At 38.4% G+C, this 20,000-nt stretch overlaps 1 protein-coding gene across 2 annotated transcripts in view; it reads left to right on the top strand.

The window, feature by feature from the left end:
• LOC121385187 (carbohydrate sulfotransferase 11-like) overlaps positions 1–20,000 on the top strand; it is a 36,569-nt gene that overhangs the window by 15,490 nt on the left and 1,079 nt on the right. Inside the window, exons 1-5 of one of the 2 annotated variants that reach the window (XM_041515757.1) lie at positions 1,716–1,887; positions 8,251–8,391; positions 11,386–11,499; positions 15,066–15,115; positions 19,067–20,000. The exon at positions 19,067–20,000 is cut by the window's right edge and continues 1,079 nt beyond it. In XM_041515757.1, coding sequence (XP_041371691.1) covers positions 8,298–8,391; positions 11,386–11,499; positions 15,066–15,115; positions 19,067–19,963 — 1,155 coding nt within the window. In that variant the 5' untranslated portion in view covers positions 1,716–1,887; positions 8,251–8,297 and the 3' untranslated portion in view covers positions 19,964–20,000. Of the gene's footprint in view, positions 1–1,715; positions 1,888–8,250; positions 8,392–11,385; positions 11,500–15,065; positions 15,116–19,066 lie in introns of those variants that run through there. The other variant, XM_041515758.1, reaches the window with a different exon arrangement.

Genomic DNA, 20,000 nt, shown 5'->3' with positions numbered 1-20,000 from the left:
ATATCTTCTAATTTACTGTTTATCTCTTTAATTTGTTTTGTTATATTATTTCTGACGTCTTTACCATTTAAAGCGTCCAAATAGTTTAGTAATGTGCGGTTCAGAGTAACTACTACAAGCACAAGGTTGGCCAACTCTCTGCTGTCACGACTTCTACGACTGTCTAGTTGCTAGTCTGATCGCTCTTATAACTCGATTCCCGTTGTATAACCCATTAGTTGTTAATCTGAGCTCACCCGTCGTAAGTTAGGAGTTGGGGAAATTACAATGCATCCGTTGATTTGGCCAACGTCGTCGTGACAGCTGACAGTCTGAACCTAACTTTAGTGGCACAGTTTAGCATTTAAATCCATTTCTTACACACCCCCGTTGGTGAGAACACCATGTGTTATTATGATTACTCATACTTGTTAACACAGTTAACAATTTCAAGACATACGACTGGCTGCTCGTAGGTGATGACCAGGTCACCAGTGCCTTACATCCAATAAAAAACCAGCACGATGGAAATAGATTAGACTGTGACGTGTAGTTAATCTGACAATCATGTGTCTGTGTTAGCTACAAGTGCAACGGCTGTAAATAACCTTTAGTTGAAAAAAATGTTAAAATTTGCTTAGAACATGTTTTTTGAGGATATGTAAGAACTAGAATGATACATTCGTGTCCGTTAGATACCATTTATCTCACAACTCGTTGTTTAAAAACGTATCAAACTCGCTTTCGCTCGTTAGATACATTTTAAAACAACTCGTGAGATAAATGGTATCTAACGGGCACTCGTGTATTATTCTGTATTTCGTCTTCCTTCGAATGTTTTTATTTGATGAATATATATTTAAAAAGTCCAGGTATCATAAGTAATAATGTTTCCCACAGTAATTGGTCAAGTAAAGTCTGACGTTTCATTTTCAGTATCTTTATATTAAGAGGTTGGTGGGTTTTGTTTTTTAAAAATTAATTAAACTTATGTTTACGCTCATATAATAGCAAACTATTCCCCTAATAGTTAAATAAATAAATAAAAGATTGTTTTGTTTAACGACACCACCAGAGCACATTGATTTATTAATCATCGGCCATTGGATTTCAAACATATTATGACCATTTTGACAGTATAGAGGGAAGCCGTTACGTTTCCATTAGTAGCAAGGGATCTTTTATATGCATCATCCCACAGACAGGGCAGCACATACTACGGTTTTTGATATACCAGTCGTGGTGAATGACTGAAACAATAAATGGCCCAGCGGGCAAATAAATAAATAAATAAATAAATAAATCATTAATAAAGTTAAAAATTCCCACCCAAAAACATAAATTTAGTACGTAAATAAGTAACTAAATCAGTAGCCTAAGTAAATAAATCTATGTTTTAATTCTAGATACTGCACCTTTGAAAATATAATCGTGATTATAGTTTTTTTAACAGTACGGCTTGAAACCTAATAACGTGACCACCCGCTGCATGCTATTTATAAAGTGTTTTTCCACGAAATCCGCACAGCGCACCCAAAACTATACGTCATTCCAGCCTGGCCGTGTAATTAAAGAAACGGGTTGGTTCATAACTCAGTCTCAATGAGACGGGTTCAAAACGGTTCGTGCCTAATCTTGCATAAAGGAGGTAAAAAAAAAAAAAAAGAAGAATCAGAAATGAGGGCGTGTCATTCAACCTAAATAGCTGAAAAGTGATTCGACAAACAACATCCCGTGCAGCAGTCACATGGTTTTCTAGGCCACCCGAATGAGTTCCGTCCGTGACTCGCAGTCGGGTGGATGTATCCGGTTGGGTTGGTCGATAGCAGACGACTCGGTGGTGTTGTCATGGAAATATTTATAACTCACTTGTTTATTACGCGGAATTAACAACAATAAAGTTTTCGGGTGAGCAATTGAGCTTTTTTTTTCAATTTGTTTTACCCCTTCTCCTCTGATTATTTGTTTATTTTAAATTTATGTTTAATTAATCTGTTTGATTTTTGTCTGTCTATACCTGTCTGTCTATACCTGTCTGTCTATTTGCTTGTTTATTTGTTTAGCTGTTTGGGGTTTAATTAATTAAATTATTAATTAATATATTTGTTTGTCTGTTTATAGAACTATAACTATGGACACTAATCAATACTGAATACTTCATTTTATTGTGAGGGAAGGGATGGTAGAGCATTTGCTTGAGGCGGTTTGGTCGCAGGATCGAACCACCTCCGTGGGGAACCATTCTTTGACTGTTTCCCCCCTTCCCAACCAGCGCTCCACGACTGTATATCAAATGCACCCAACTTTTCATTCCACTGTGTATCTGTGTGTGAGCGCGCGCGCCACACACACACACACACACACACACACACAGACACACACACACACACACTTTTTGGCACGTTGTAAAATGTTTCATCTGGCCTGTAAATTCCTGTTATGTACCAACTACTATTGTCCTCAAAACGTGTGGTGTCCTTAAAACGTGTGGTGTCCTTAAAGCACGTGGTGTCCTTAAATCGTGTGGTGTGTGGTGTCCTTAAAATGTGTGGTGTCCTTAAAGCACGTGGTGTCCTTAAAATGTGTGGTGTCCTTAAAGCACGTGGTGTCCTTAAAACGTGTGGTGTCCTTAAAACACGTGGTGTCCTTAAAGCACGTGGTGTCCTTAAATCGTGTGGTGTGTGGTGTCCTTAAAACGTGTGGTGTCCTTAAAACACGTGGTGTCCTTAAAACGCGCGGTGTTCTTAAAACGTGTGGTGTCCTTAAAGCACGTGGTGTCCTTAAATCGTGTGGTGTGTGGTGTCCTTAAAACGCGCAGTGTTCTTAAAACGTGTGGTGTGCTATTAAAAATAGGATGATAATGTTTTTGTGTGAAACTAGGGTAGTCAAAAACTCCCCGATTGATACGCTGTGTGTAGCAGGTTTAGCCATATGTTATAATGCCAATTCCCTTTATAAGATTTTATTTCGTAGCGACTGTCACGTTTAATTACATTCGACAGCTCGTTTTACTAAATGATCTTCGATCACAATCGTCGTAAGTCGTAAACAATATTTACAGTAGATCTGTAGATATAGGCTAGCTATTGTATGTTCTAATATTGCGATCGCAAAATAACTCTGAACAAAATATCTTGTACAGTAACAAAGATATTTTAAAAATTCGAATTTGTATTCAATTAAATTAGTTTTAAAGATAAGTTTAAATTAACGCTATATAGAAAACCAAAATGGCGAATTCCATTTTGTGTTTTAGTTGGACAATATTGTTGTTCAGTGATATCCCGTTCTTGTTCTCGAGTTAGGCCCAAAACACATCGGATCTCGGTCTGGGTCTGGGGATGGCATGCATGGTACACGTCGAAAATGAAACACACTAAAGCTCGCCATCCCTTCATACGTAATCCTTGATCCGTGTCCGCGATTTGTCACGGACACGGAGCGGATCAATGGATGCTTCGCAATGTCTTCCCTATTTAGCGATTTCTCACGGACACGGTGCGGATCAATGGATGCTTCGCAACGTCATCCCTATTTAGCGATTTCTCACGGACACGGAGCGGATCAATGGATGCTTCGCAACGTCTTCACTATGTAGCGATTTCTCACGAGCTTGGAGCGGATCAATGGATGCTTCGCAACGTCTTCGCTATTTAGCGATTTCTCACGAGCACGGAGCGGATGAATGGATGCTTCGCAACGTCTTCGCATGTCAGCGAGTTCTCACGAATGCGGACGCGGATCACTGATCACGTATGAATGGATGGCTAGATTTAGTCGAATGTAACAAAACACACCACGTCTGTGCTGGCGCGAACAACAGATCTGGCAACAGATGACATAGAACATGTGCTGTATTTTCACACTGCCAGACTGGCAGCTGCACTATGTTCGAACCTTACTCATTACTTTATTTTAATAAAAAGCTGAAAGGTATATATTAATCAATGTATATATTAACAATGAATATATTAACCAATATCTATATTAACAATGTATATATTAATCAATTTATAGATTAATCAATTTATAGATTAATCAATACATACATATATATATATATATATATATATATATATATATATATATATATATATATATATATATATATATATATATATATTATCAGTGTACATATTAATCAATGTATTTATTTAGGTAGGTAGGGGGGGGGGGGGGTAGGTAGGTAAGTGGGGAGGCAGCCTTAGGTCTCTACTCCTCCGAGATTTTTTCGGGGTCGACATGACAATGGAAACATTGTCTGCTAAAGAAAACCGACAAAAGGAAATAACTCTAGTTAATTAACGGGGGCGAGACGTAGCCCAGTGGTAAAGCGCTCGCTTGATGCTCGGTCGGTTTGAGATCGATCCCCGTCAGTGGGCCCATTGCGCTATTTCTCGCTCCAGCCAGTGCATCACGACTGGTACATCAAAGACCGTGGTATGTGCTATCCTGTCTATGGGATGGTGCATATAAAAGATCCCTTGCTGTCAACCGAAAAGAGTAGTCCATGAAGTGGCGACAGCGGGTTTCCTTCCTCAATATCTGTGTGGTTCTTGACCATATGTCCGACGCCATATAACTGTAAATAAAATGTGTTGAGTGCGTCGATAAATAAAACATTTTCCTTTTCCTAGTTAATTAACATTTACGGTGTATTGCATATTTCTACAAATGGAAATAGTAATTAAAATGATCACAAAATAAGTATAACCTACTAACATGTCCTAGTCTAACCAGGCATTCAGTCATACAACACGAACGATGTCATCCCGTTTCCAACACACTATTTATGATATACTAAGCTATTATTCCATCCATGATTAATTTTGAAGTTTTTAAACAGTTTTATTTTCATACAATTTAGTTTTAAAATAACATAATTATACAATTATTATTTTTTTTTATTATTTAATACTTTTCATATTCCCAATACCCGATGTGTACTTTTGTGCTGGGGTGTCGTTAAACATTAATTAATTAATTCATGATTCATTCATTCAGTCATTTAATTGGAACACAGTGAACACAGGTGTTACGGTCATTCATAAATGGTCAGGTTATTTTTGTGGGATTTGGAAACACCATTTCCACGTAACGCTTTCTTAGTATCTTCATATAACATTATCTCAAAGACAGCCCCCACCCCTTAAAGGCGCTCTGTCACGGATGATTGACCTAATTAATGACCTAACAAAGTATTATCTTAAAATATATACATTTGATTTATCGCTAAAAGTACTTTATTTAACCATCTACATAACTACCATAACCCACTTATTACTGATATTTTGTAAAAAAATAATTGAATTATGTCAACGGTCCATAATTCAGGAAAAAATAATGACTATTTGGAGCGAAGAGGTGTGACGTATTATTTTTGTAGTCACGTGATGGGCAACCCCCGAATAACTGCAATATCAAAACGATTTGCCAAGCTCGTGTAACGAGAACGCTTTACCGTCCTATGCGACGTAGGGTAAATCGAAAGAAAAACAATGAAAATAAGTTATAAAAAGATATATAAACATGTACTGAATGTTAATAAGCTTATACATTAATTTATTTTAGCAACAGAAGCATTTTAAACGGCGACGATTCGACTAGTTAGGCCTTTGCATGTACAGATAAATTTATCGTTTGTTGTTCGCGGAAAAATCTAAACACCTAAACATTTATATTTCAGTTTGTCACATTTATTATTATATAAAATATGCCACAACCCCATGGGTAATTACAAATGGCTTGGGATAGGAATTACTACATTTTTAAAGAATACTGTGAACTAGACGGTGTTTATATACGAAATGGCTATAATTTATATACGACGGCAGTGTATATGGCCTCCGCTAACAAGGGCTGCCTATAAACACAGCAAAAATGTATATAGGCGGTAAATAAGTATTTGATTTATCCATATTGCCGAACCACTTGGAACAAGAGAAATACATACTAAGTACAAACAGGGGAATGGGGGTTGAATATGAATCTAGCAGACACTTGGAACACGAGGAATACATACTAAGTACAAACAGGGGAATGGGGGTTGAATATGAATCTAGCAGACACTTGGAACAAGAGGAATACATACTAAGTACAAACAGGGGAATGGGGGTTGAATATGAATCTAGCAGACACTTGGAACACGAGGAATACATACTAAGTACAAACAGGGGAATGGGGGTTGAATATGAATCTAGCAGACACTTGGAACAAGAGGAATACATACCAAGTACAAACAGGGGAATGGGGGTTGAATATGAATCTAGCAGACACTTGGAACAAGAGGAATACATACTAAGTACAAACAGGGGAATGGGGGTTGAATATGAATCTAGCGGACACTTGTAACACGAGGAATACATACTAAGTACAAACAGGGGAATGGGGGTTGAATATGAATCTAGCAGACACTTGGAACAAGAGGAATACATACTAAGTACAAACAGGGGAATGGGGGTTGAATATGAATCTAGCGGACACTTGTAACACGAGGAATACATACTAAGTACAAACAGGGGAATGGGGGTTGAATATGAATCTAGCGGACACTTGTAACACGAGGAATACATACTAAGTACAAACAGGGGAATGGGGGTTGAATATGAATCTAGCGGACCCTTTTGTGTACGTTTTCCATAGACGCCTACCCAGTGTTTCTGCCGGAAATAATTTTTTGGGTATGGCGCTATGAAATTAAATATTTACAATGTGTTTGCTGAATGCACAGCAGTCGATAGGGGGTATACTAATACTACTACTAATACTACTACTACTACTACTACTACTACTACTACTACTACTACTACTACTACTACTACTAATAATAATAATAATAATAATAATTATTATTATTATATATATGAATGAATGAATACATATAAATAAATAAAATTATCAGCTTCTGAGATTATCTGAAAAAGAAAATAAATACACACCAACTACGGACAGTACACAAACTAACAACGGGGGCATGTAACTGGAAGCAGTCAGAAGGAAATGTGTTATCTGTTTTCGAACCGTCAGTGTACCATTATTGTTACAGATAAGCATAATTAATAACTATGGTTCGGTAACCGTACTAACAGTTTAGCTAGTTTCGCAGATCGGTACGGTTAGAGGACATTATATTGTGTATTAAGCAAAAATGATTGTGCCACAATGTTTTTTGTCTGTGCAGGCACATAGCCATCTCCTTGTATAATTTTGTTTTTGTGATACATTTTTCGGGGAACATGTCTCGACCCCTCACCGTAAACTTCGCTCGCCTCCGTATAGGTTGCACTATACCAATTAATTTCCGGCTGGGTCGAAGTTGGAGGTGCACCGAACTTTTAATAGAGAAGTTATCATCACAAGTCCTGTGATTGGTTATAAATGTGAGTGTGTTGGTTGTAAAAAAAATTAGTTTCATCTGGGCTAAAAATGTATGCAATTTTATTTGATATAGTACCACTGTCAAGTAGCCTTGTGCTTGGAACATGTATCATGGGGCACCTGTAAAAAAAAGTACTCAAATTTTGTGCGAAACTAGGGGTGTTGCAGAAACATCTGGTTATACCGAAAATGAGCCATGAAAGGTACCATTTTCTGCAGTTAATCCTTTGAGGTAGGGGTTGTAGTACTGATATTTATGGGTCACAGTTTGGTTGATATATTGCCTATAGTGTTTTTAAACACAAACGTTAACATGGTCGCCTATGGAATTTGAATTGGTATAGTCCAACCTGTAGACCTCCTCCCTATGCTAAAATCCCTGCACACGCGTCTGCAGTGGTACTGTGTACGGAGCTCCGTAAAAAACCCAAAACAAAAACAAACAAACAAAAAACAAACAACAAACAAACAAAAAACAAACAACAAACAAATTAAACAACAAAATAACCCTCGCTCCCCCCTTCATCCCCCCCCCCCCAAAAAAAAATAAAAAAATAATCGCTTGCTCAATCCCCTGCTTAAGCAAATTTTGTTTTCTGTTTTTTTCCCCCCGATAATTGTCCGGCGGAGCGTGTCACCCCCTATAAACGTTGCTCACCTCAGTGTAGACCCCCCCCCCCCCCTTGCTAAAATTCCTGCACACGCGCCCGCAGTGGTCCTGTGTACGATAGCTCCATAAAAACAAAGAAAAAAACAACAAAAAACAAACAAAAAACACCAATAATAAAAATACGGGAGGCTGAGAGGTTGGGCTTGAAAAGACCAATATTTACGACGTCATTACATAGAATAGCGCTATGGTATATCGTGTTAATGCTCTGGTTTAATTTGCAGGTGACTGGGCCGGAGAGCGCTGACCAGTTGACCGGCCGAGCTGCACGATGAGGGTTTTCGGGTCAGTGGTCACGATGGTCAAAGTCTGTCTCTTCTTCCTCAACATCTACGTGCTCACCATGGTCGTCGTCGTCGTACTGGGTCAGTGTCGCAGTTGGCTTTCTTCAACGACACCACTAGGGCAGCAGTCCTCTGCCTTGAGATCGATCTGGGCCCGTGCTTATAAAACTTAAAGGCATATTGTCACAGACCACTGACCTAGTTAAAGGCATATTGTCACAGACCACTGACCTAGTTAAAGGCATATTGTCACAGACCACTGACCTAGTTAAAGGCATATTGTCACAGACCACTGATCTATTTAATGGTCTAACAAAGTATTACCTGAAGAAAGAAAAAAATGATTTGTCCCTAAATGTACTTTATTCAACCATTTTCATAACCGCCATACTCCATTTATTAATGACATTTTGTAAAAATAATTGAATTATGGCAATGGTCCATAATTCAAAAACTAAAATTGCCGAGAGGGATGGCATGGATTTCATTCCATCATGGTTCAGTTAAGGTAATGCGATAGCTAGATTTGGTTTCCAACAATTAATGTAATTTTTATTTATTATCCATTTTCAGAGAAAAAAGGTCCTTAAATCTGTGACAGTATGCCTTTAAAGTCTAGACTTTAATAAAGTCCAGACTTTAGCGTCATGCTATTTGAATGGCGTTGCTATGACGTTAAAGTCTGGACTTTATTAAAGGTTTATAAGCACGGGGCCTGGTCGAATATATGCGATCATTTTTTGTTTTTTATGTTTGGCAACTAAAACACTTTATACGGTGGCCGTCTGGGGACTGAAACAAAGCACAGAGAGATCAACAAGGGTTAACGTTTGTTTTGCTTAACAACACCACTAGAGCACATTGAATGTCAAACATTTGATAATTTTGACATAAGAAAGGAAATGTTTTATTTAACGACGCACTCAACACATTTTATTTACGGTTATATGGCGTCGGACCTATGGTTAAGGACCACACAGATATTGAGAGAGGAAACCCGCTGTCGCCACTTCATGGGCTACTCTTTTCAATTAACAGCAAGGGATATTTTATATGCACCATCCCATAGGCAGGATATCACATACCACGGCCTTTGATGTACCAGTCGTGGTGCAATTTTGACATAAAGTCATAGAGTGGAAACCCACTACATTTACCATCAGTAGCAAGGGATCTTTTATATGCACCATCCCACAGACAGGATAGCACATACTATGGATTTTGATATACCAGTCGTGGTGCATTGGCTGGATAACATATAGCCCATTGGACCCACTGACGAGGATCGATCCCAAACCGACCCCACATCATTTTTTGTTTTTAATGTTTGACAACTAAAACATTTTATACGATGGCTGTCTGGAGATTGAAACAAAGCATAGAGTAAACCCTCGAATTTGGCATAGCCAGTATTTTATATTGGGGCGGGGAGAGGGTCGGGGGTTCGACCCCCAAAACTACTTTATGACTTTTTTTAAAAATCGCTTTACAGGGAATTTGACTTAATCCCCCCCCCCCCCGCCCCCACCCCGCATACGAGCCTGTACACAAACGCATGAGCATACATTGATGCATACACACGCATACATTTAAATATAATTTATATAAATTAATGTAAGAGACCGTTATGATATTTTATTCGAATCAAACGGCACATTGTTAGGTAAAAAGTAATTTCACAAACGTGTGTGTAACTCGAAACTTTGGCCTATAAACTTACAAAACGAATCTCTGGGTCACTGTTTGCGCATGACAGACTTTAGAAAACGTCACGAACAGATAAACCTAGACAATCACATGAATGGATTTGTTAAACGAAGCGATTCAAATACACGCCCATTATTAACGAAGGAAACAAAATGAATGCCTGGGGTTTAACAGACGAAAAAAGAGTCAACTTCCCGTGCCTACTCCACCTAAATCTGTGAATATGTATCGAGTCCAAAATAACTATCGTATCAAACCACCTACCCCTCCCCCTCCACCCCCTCCATACACATATGGCCATACGAAACTGGGGCGGCCAGAGGGTGGGGGCAAATCATTAAATTCGGGCAAAAACGATAAAGATATTCGGGGGAAATAAGTTAGCCTCCCATGTATTTGCATTATTCTAGCCACGTAGCTCAGTGATACAGCGTTCGCCTGATACGCGATCGATCTAGGATCTAGGATCGATCCCCGTCGGTGGACCCATTGGGCTATTTCTCGTTCCAGCCATTGCTCCACAACTGGTGTAACAAAGGCCGTGGTATGTACTATCCTGTCTGTGGGATGGTGCATATTAAAGATCCCTTGCTGCTAATCGGAAAGAGTAGCCCATGAAGTGGCGACAGCGAGTTTCCTCTCTCAATATAGGTGTCGTCCTTAACCATATGTTCGACGCCATATAACCGTAAATAAAATGTGTTGAGTGTGTCGTTAAATAAAACATTTGCTTCCTTCCTTCCTTATTCTAGCCACGATATTTACGAAGCGACCTTAGCGCTAAGATCACCTTAACTATCTTATGCACTAAAGTAAAGTAAAAGGCTTGGACCCCATACTGGGGCCGAGATAATATGTGAGCATTAAAGATCTTAGAGGGATACTCCTGACGCCAAACACATACGTGGGCTCGTGTTCCAGCTGAATGGAGGCGGATCCACGAGGGGAAACAAACGCCCACCTAATAAATCTGTAAAGTATATTAAAGGCATAGTGTCACAGACCACTGACCTATTAAATGGCTTAACAAAGTATTACCTAAACAAATATAAATTTGATTTGTCCCTAAAAGTACTTTATTCAACCATCTATGTAACCACCATACTCGACTTACTAATGATATTTTGTAAAAATAATTGAATTATGGCAATGGTCCATAATTCAAAAGCTAATATTGCCAAGAGGGTTGACACGGATTTCACTCCATCATGGTTCAGTTATGGTGATGCGATAGATAGATTTGGTTTCCAAACAATAATGTAATTATCATTTATTATCAATTTTTAGAGAAATGAGGTCCTTAAATCTGTGACAGTATGCCTTTAATGGTACACAAATTAAAAAAAAATGACATGTTTCGTTTTGCAGGAAAATGGCCGCTGTTCAGCAGTAACGGGACCATCCGAAAATACGACGGCTCGCACTTGATAGTAACTCGTGAACTGAACGAAAAACATTCCCACGACGAGCACATCGCACCAGGTAACCGCTCCCTGCTCCCTGCTCCCTGCTCACTGCTCACCGCTCGGTCAGCCAAACCGGGCTTTCTTTGGGAACAATTTGCAAAACGTCAACAAGAATACCCGAAGCGTGACGAGCGTGTATTATGTATTATTGTCGTCACCACCATCATTCGTTTCGTCTCGCCTCGCCTCGCTGCACATGGAGAACTCGACCCGACACGCTTCATTAGACACACTATACAGAGACGGATCCCAGGGTGTTGTCCCATTTTGCCTACAACCCACTTTGCCTACAAACCACTTTGCCTACAACCCAGTTTGCCTACACTCAGTATGAAAAGATGATTTCCTCAGTTAAAAGTGGAACATTCCATGTATGGTCCCTATGTATAAAAATAACATGATAAAATAATATGATAAACATGTATTTTATTATAAAAACGATTAACATTACACAACAAAAACGATTAAGCAATTAAAATGACCTCACAAATATAATAATCCTTATGTTTATAAAAACATTTAACTTTAATCCTATATCAAAGGATCAGTAACTTTGATCACATATTAAAGATCATAGTATGGGATCATTGGACTAAAGTAGTGTCGTAAATAGAATAAAAATGATTTTCGTCAATTATTTCTTTCATATTAAACTGACAAGTAAATATTTTGTAAATACCTATTTAATGATACTCTACCTACTTTAGCATTTACTTGTTTGGGCTCTCATTGATGTACAAGGTGGTGTTTACTCTGGAAATTAAAAGAAATATGTCAGTAAACAGGCGATTTGTGCACTTTATTGGAACACACTATAACAATGTTGGTCAACATGTGTCAATTTCATTGCTGTTACAATATGTGAGGGACTGTTTCTGATGACAGTTTACCCCTATTCCTCTCCAAAACAAAATATCTGTAGACATTTATAAGTAACTTTTGAGCAAAACTGTCAAGAACCATTTTGAGTTTATGATCTATTATACCGGTATTAAAGGTGCTATCTCAGTTGCATAATGAAAGCTATTGCAAATCATGTTTTGATTAAATTTTTCTCTAACATTTAAAAGACTACACCTTTAACTATATGCTAGTAGAAAATACATTTTTATTGGAGAATCTTTATCACAAACATATCCTCACATAGAACTATGATATAGCACCTTTAAGTGGTTGAAAGAATGTGTAAATTTCTAATGTACTTATATTGAATTTATATTCACTAAATATGTTGATCATAATTAATAATTTATGCTGCAATTCAAAATACTCAGTTAATTTGCAGTTTTAAATTAAAAGTTTGTTTAAGGGTAAATGAAATTGACACATATCATCAAAATGTGTTATAGTCTGTTCCAATAAAGGTCACACAATACTATACTACTAATCACCATAAAGAGCATGAAATCACCTTTGCGCAACTAAGCCCCATTTGCATTACTTAAGACACAAAATAATAGGTATTGTCCCATTATTAACTGGGGATGTCACTTTTTCATACTGTAGGCAAACTGAGTGTAGACATACTGGGTTGTAGGCAAAATGGGTGTAGGCAAAGTGGGTTGTAGGCAGAATGGGAGGGAACCGATCCCAGGGGTGGGCCATTGGATCCGCCCCTCTTTTCTAATTTTGTATACATTGGGATTCCCTTTTGACGAGTTTCTAATTTTGTATACATTGGGATTCCCTTTTGACGAGTTTCTGATTTTGTATACATTGGGATTCCCTTTTGACGAGTTTCTAATTTTGTATACATTGGGATTCCCTTTTGACGAGTTTCTAATTTTGATTTTGTATACATTGGGATTCCCTTTTGACGAGTTTCTGATCTTGTATACATTGGGATTCCCTTTTGACGAGTTTCTAATTTTGTATACATTGTGATTCCCTTTTGACGAGTTTCTAATTGAAACTGTACAGGTACAGAGAGAGAGAGAGAGAGAGAGAGAGAGAGAGAGAGAGAGAGAGAGAGAGAGAGAGAGAGAGAGAGAGAGAGAGAGAGAGAGAGAGAGAGAGAGAGAGACAGAGATTAGAGAAATCTGTGTATTCTTTTGACCCTGGTCCCTCCCTGCGTTCGACCTTGATGTTCTTAAAAACACAATTATCAATCGAGGCATTGCGTTCAGGAGGTCGAGCGCTCGCCAACAATTTGACTGGTACAGTTGTCTTTTATACTATCGCATTCATCTAGTCTAAACAATATTTATTTCACAAAAGAAATGGATTGGCAAACAGGCCATTGGCCTATATTAATGCCTCTTCACACATACGTTGTTACATACAATTTATAATATACACATACATCAGTTGACCTGTTCTTCAGAGAATTAGAAACAATTACATAATTTGCACTCAAACATAAAAACAAGTCTAAATGACCATTAAATTAATATACTTGTCCATGCGTACACGTACCCACGTACACAAATATACCCGATTTCCTAAGATTAACTTACATCAGTGATTCTCGCCCACAGTACAACAGCCAAACTTGCAAGTGACAATGTGATGTAGGATAAATGGCTTTAAGAAATTAAAACGTGAAGCGTTTTGACATTTCGAAAAAGTTATGAATAGATTCTGCTATACGTAAATTAAGGTCCACAGGGTAATCATTATTACCATATAGCACTGTATGGAGATTAAAACCACCATTATAAAAATACATTGTTGTACGAATGTTATCATATAGAGGACAGACAAATAGGAAATGTAACGTATCTTCATATGGGTGTCCACAACTACAAATGGAATTATCATAAATATGTCTTGTATATCTATGAGCGTTGAGGTCACTGCATTCTAAACGAAGTCTACAATGAATTATTTGATTTAAGCGTGATCCGAATTCTAAAAGTTTCTTATTTAAACTATTTATCGGCGGGGATATACAAGTTTTAAATTTTCTAAAAGATTCTATTTGTCTTATATTTTCATCAATACTATTCCACTCACGAACTACTGAGGGTAAAAAAGATTTTCTGTATAATTCTGTTCTAGCGTGACTATATTGCAATTGGTCAGCATTACGGAGTGAGTGATTTCCAGAAACTGTTTGGGGTACCAGAGATGATAAATACTGTGGAGTTATGCCTTTAAACATTTTATAAAAGGTACATATTTTATGAAATACACCACGTTGGTTTAAAGGACTGAATCCAGTTCGTATTCATCTAACGTTAGGCGCAAATGCACGTTATGTACAAACGACAGTACTAGCGGCGCTAAGGCTCATATAGACGTTGTGTACAAACGACAGTACTAGTGGCGCTAAGGCTCATATAGACGTTGTGTACAAACGACAGTACTAGTGGCGCTAAGGCTCATATAGAGTGGATGCGACACGTGCGTGCGGTCTGGCTAAAATAAATGGAAATACATTAATTTCAACGAGAGCGTCTAGCCTCAGTGTGCGATGCACGCGGCTGGTCGCATTGAAACAAGTGAATATATTCACAAAACGCAATCCGCGTAGGACTCTTTAGTGTTTTGTAGTTAACAAAACTGTGAAATAAAATTGAAATTTAGTTTCATGATGCATATTGTGTAATTTTTGTTGCTTGCATCTATTTTCTTTTTCAGTTACTAAACAACCAGGTGGACTGAAGGCTAACGATATCTCTCCAATGAGGGTAAGTACTATTACTGTATAAACATATTTTCTAAAATGGCGTGGTGTTGTCTATAACTTTGTGTGTTTGTATGGGGGGGGGGGGGGGGGGGCGCGCTCAAATATGAATCTAGCAGACTGTATTGTCTACATATCCCCATTTACCCATAATCAGCATGTTTGTACGCAGTCGCATACGGATTTCCAGCGAACACATTATGACGCCATGTGTCCGTAATCAGCATGCGTTTACGCAGTCGCATTCGGAGACCCAGCGAACACATGACGCAAACCCATGTGTCCGTAATCAGCATGCGTTTACGCAGTCGCATACGGAGACCCAGCGAACACATGACGCAATCCCATGTGTCCGTAATCAGCATGCGTTTACGCAGTCGCATACGGAGACCCAGCGAATACATGACGCAATCCCATGTGTCCGTAATCAGCATGCGTTTACGCAGTCGCATTCGGAGACCCAGCGAACACATGACGCAATCCCATGTGTCCGTAATCAGCATGCGTTTACACAGTCGCATGCGGAGACCCAGCGAACACATGACGCAATCCCATGTGTCCGTAATCAGCATGCGTTTACGCAGTCGCATACGGAGACCCAGCGAACACATGACGCAATCCCATGTGTCCGTAATCAGCATGCGTTTACACAGTCGCATGCGGAGACGCATCAATGTAATCTAATAGAAACCTACTTGTACAGAAAGCGATTGTTACGGATTTCACATCATGGGTTAATGGGGTAAATGTCATTTGTCAGTAATCCGCGTGCGTCTATGGATACATATTGTGGATTACGTATTGTGCATTACGTATTGCAGGGTTGGAAATTAGTGGCTAAGGGCGACTAAACAATTTATAAAGGTAGTCCGTTGGGCGACCATCGATTTTAGTCTGGCGGGTATGGTACTAGGGTTGTTTTCTAACTGCACTGAAACTGAATCGAATCTGGCGAACTACAGATCTGACAGTGGGTATGGTACTAGGGTTGTTTTCTAACTGCACTGAAACTGAATCGAATCTGGCGAACTACAGATCTGACAGCGGAAGACAGAACATGCTCTATATTTTGACAGCGCCAGATTCATTTTCTGTGATTTTGGGTCAGGTCTTCCTAAAAATAAAACTCAAAACGTATGGCAGACACTGCATGTATAAATCTGGAAGTAATCGGTTCAGTGGAACGTACTGGATTCGCCATAATTATCTAGTAGACCTACTTCTTGACAACGATTACTGTAAGAAACAACAAGTACACGTTTATGCTTTGTAATATAACAGAATACATCGGGGTTTTTTGTGGTAAAATGTTTGTTTTTATTTTAGTTTTTTTTGCACAGATTTGTTTCTTTCGATATTTATTTTATTAGTAATCTACTACTGTAGTATTTACAATATCCAAATTAAACACACACACGCACATACGCACACATTATTACATTTTACTGAGGCAGAACATATTAATTTTGAGGCTATTGTCCGTTTGCGTCAAAAGAGAACTGATGAACTGACATCTAACTTCTTAATGAATAAAGATAAACTTCATATAAAGATATTAATTTATTAAGTTTTAAACCCATACCATCTCAAATAACGTTTTTTCGGTGTGTTTATGTGGAGGGGTGGGGGTGGGGGTGGGGGGGGGCGTTCAGTGTAAATAAGTTTTAAAAAACCTTCACAAATTATCACCAAACTACATAGGTTAAATCTTCAGTTTTAACTGCAATTGGTGGAACATCCAAAGTAATCTGAACGGCAGAACCGTAATACATGACCAGGGCCGTATCTCTCCAATGAAGAGTGGAATGGGCATTTGGCAAAACAGTGGACGATTCCAGTTTGTTCAATCTAGTGCCTCATCTACAGGAGGACAGCCACTCCCGAATAATCCTTTACAGGAGATTGTATCACTCCAAAATTTATATCATCCCTTTTGCATCGCCACTCCCAAACTAGTTTACTAAAGCACTCAGTTCTACCTTTAGTCTTTTTGTACTGCATTATCTTTTACATCAGAGACATTGCAAATAAAACTGCATATCTTGGCTGTTCCAGCATTTTGTCTTCACCCCTGTATTAAGAATGAAATTTAATCTGTATAATTTGATGGTAATTGTCAAAGAAACAGTTTTATTTATACTGGGTTTCTTTATCAATTAATAATTTTTTGAGTTGGTATGGGTTTAAAACTTAACATGTTTTTATATGAATTTTAACTTTATTCATTATGAAGTTACATGCCAATTCATCGGTTTCCTTTTTAGGCAAATGTACTATATATGGTGAGTACATGGTTATTAATCAACAAAGAACATTCTAGGTTTTTTTTGGCTGTGCAGTTAAATTTCAATATGATAATTGGAGGGCTAGTTGAATTTGAGAAGGGCCAGTAAGATGTTTCTTCAACTGGCCCTGCTGGCGATCATTGTTTTCATGTTAATTTTCAACCCATTCAGTTTATTGTTGATCTATGTCTAATGCGCAAATTGCATTACGTATACATATACGGTTTACGGACAAATGGAATTTGCGCCTTAGACATAGATCAACAATAAACTGATCACCAAAACGTGGATACAGACGAATGTTGGACTATATAATAAACCGATGTCCAAAACGCGGAGACAGACGATTGTTGGACTACATAATAAACTGACCTCCAAAACGTGGAGACAGACGAATGTTGGACTATATAATAAACCGATGCCCAAAACGAGGAGACAGACGGTTGTTGGACTATATAATAAACCGATGCCCAAAACGTGGATACAGACGAATGTTGGACTATATAATAAACCGATGCCCAAAACGAGGAGACAGACGATTGTTGGACTACATAATAAACTGATCTCCAAAACGTGGAGACGGACGAATGTTGGACTATATAATAAACCGATGCCCAAAACGAGGAGACAGACGGTTGTCTCCAAAACGTGAAGACAAACAATTGTTAGACTACGTAATAAATTGATCTCCAAAACGTGGAGACAAACGATTGTTAGACTACGTAATAAACTGATCTCCAAAACGTGGAGACAAACGATTGTTAGACTACGTAATAAACTGATCTCCAAAACGTGAAGACAAACGATTGTTAGACTACGTAATAAACTGATCTCCAAAACGCAGAGATAAACGATTGTTAGAGTACGTAATAAACTGATCTCCAAAACGTGGAGATAAACGATTGTTAGACTATATAATAAACTGATCTCCAAAACGTGGAGACAAACGATTGTTAGACTACGTAATAAACTGATCTCCAAAACGCGGAGACAAGCGATTGTTAGACTACGTAATAAACTGATCTCCAAAACGCGGAGACAAACGATTGTTAGACTACGTAATAAACTGATCTCCAAAACGCGGAGCCAAACGATTGTTAGACTACGTAATAAACTGATCTCCAAAACGCGGAGCCAAACGATTGTTAGACTACGTAATAAACTGATCTCCAAAACGTGGAGACAAACGATTGTTAGACTACGTAATAAACTGATCTCCAAAACGTGGATACAAACGATTGTTAGACTACGTAATAAACTGATCTCCAAAACGTGGAGACAAACGATTGTTAGACTGCGTAATAAACTGATCTCCAAAACGTGAAGACAAACGATTGTTTGACTACATAATAAAACACTCTCCAAAACTCTGGATTTCAAAAAAGCTTATATGAATTAAATCAACCAGAGTCCCACGAATGGTATATCAAAGGCCGTGGTATGTGCTGTCCTGCCTATGCGAAAATGAATATAAAAGATCCCTTGCTGCTAAAATAAAGAAATACACATAGGTTTTCTCTAAAACTATGTATCCAAAATTATCCAATGTTTGATATCCAATAACCGATTTTTAATAAATCAGTGTGCTCTAGTGGTGTCGTTAAACAAAATAACACTTTAACTTTAAACTTTAAATTAAATTACATTATCCATGTTTGATTTTGTTCCAGGAGAATAAGAAGCTCGTCTCGGATGTCGTGGAGACGGAGACCAGGGTGACTACTTTAAACTACTGGTGTGACCGGATCCGGCCTCAGACTGCACGCGCCGTCGACCTCGACGTCTTCCACCTTCAACAGATTCTCGTCGATGACGACCACAAAATGCTCTACTGTCAGATACCGGAAGTTGCGCAGACGGACTGGCTAAGAATACTTGTCTTTCTGACTGGGAAGGTGAAAGTGAATAACCATTTATCAATGACGTCGTATGACGTCCATTCGAAATACAACAAATATTTAAAAAAGCTCAGCGATTTTTCAGTTAAGGAACGACAGAGGAGAATAAAGGACTATTATAAATTCGTGTTTGTGCGCGAACCAATAGAAAGGCTCGTGGGTGTGTACAGGAACAAGTTTTATGCAAAATACAGCACATACTTTCATCAGACTTTTGGAAGAAAAATTATCAAGAAATACCGGAAGAATCCTTCCAAAGCGTCTCTGCTGAAGGGAAATGACGTCACATTTGCTGAATTCATTCAGTATTTGGTGGATTCCGAACGTGACGACAGGGAACCTCTGAACGAGCACTGGGAGCAGTACTACAAACACTGTCACCCGTGTTTGATCCGCTATAATTTCGTCGGGACCTTCGAAAATCTACAGCGTGACGTGCAATACGTTTTGAAAAAGACGTCTGCTGTTCAGAAGCTGAAGCCTCCATTGACGTCACCAGTTTCTCCGTATTCCGAAAGCTTTTTGACTTCTATGTACAAATCTGTTTCGACTACAAATATACGGAAACTGTGGAAGATGTATTATCCAGACTATAATTTATTCAGTTATCAGTATCCTACAGTGTTAGACAAACTTTTAAAGTCCGCAAAGGTTTTCGAAGATTACTGACAGTTCTGGTGTTATTCCTCGTTTCAAAAAATGGGCT

The sequence above is a fragment of the Gigantopelta aegis genome, chromosome 11, assembly GCF_016097555.1.
Source record: "Gigantopelta aegis isolate Gae_Host chromosome 11, Gae_host_genome, whole genome shotgun sequence".
NCBI lineage: Eukaryota > Metazoa > Mollusca > Gastropoda > Neomphalida > Peltospiridae > Gigantopelta > Gigantopelta aegis.
Note: the sequence above shows the minus strand (reverse complement) of the source record. Positions and strands in the feature narration are given on the sequence as shown.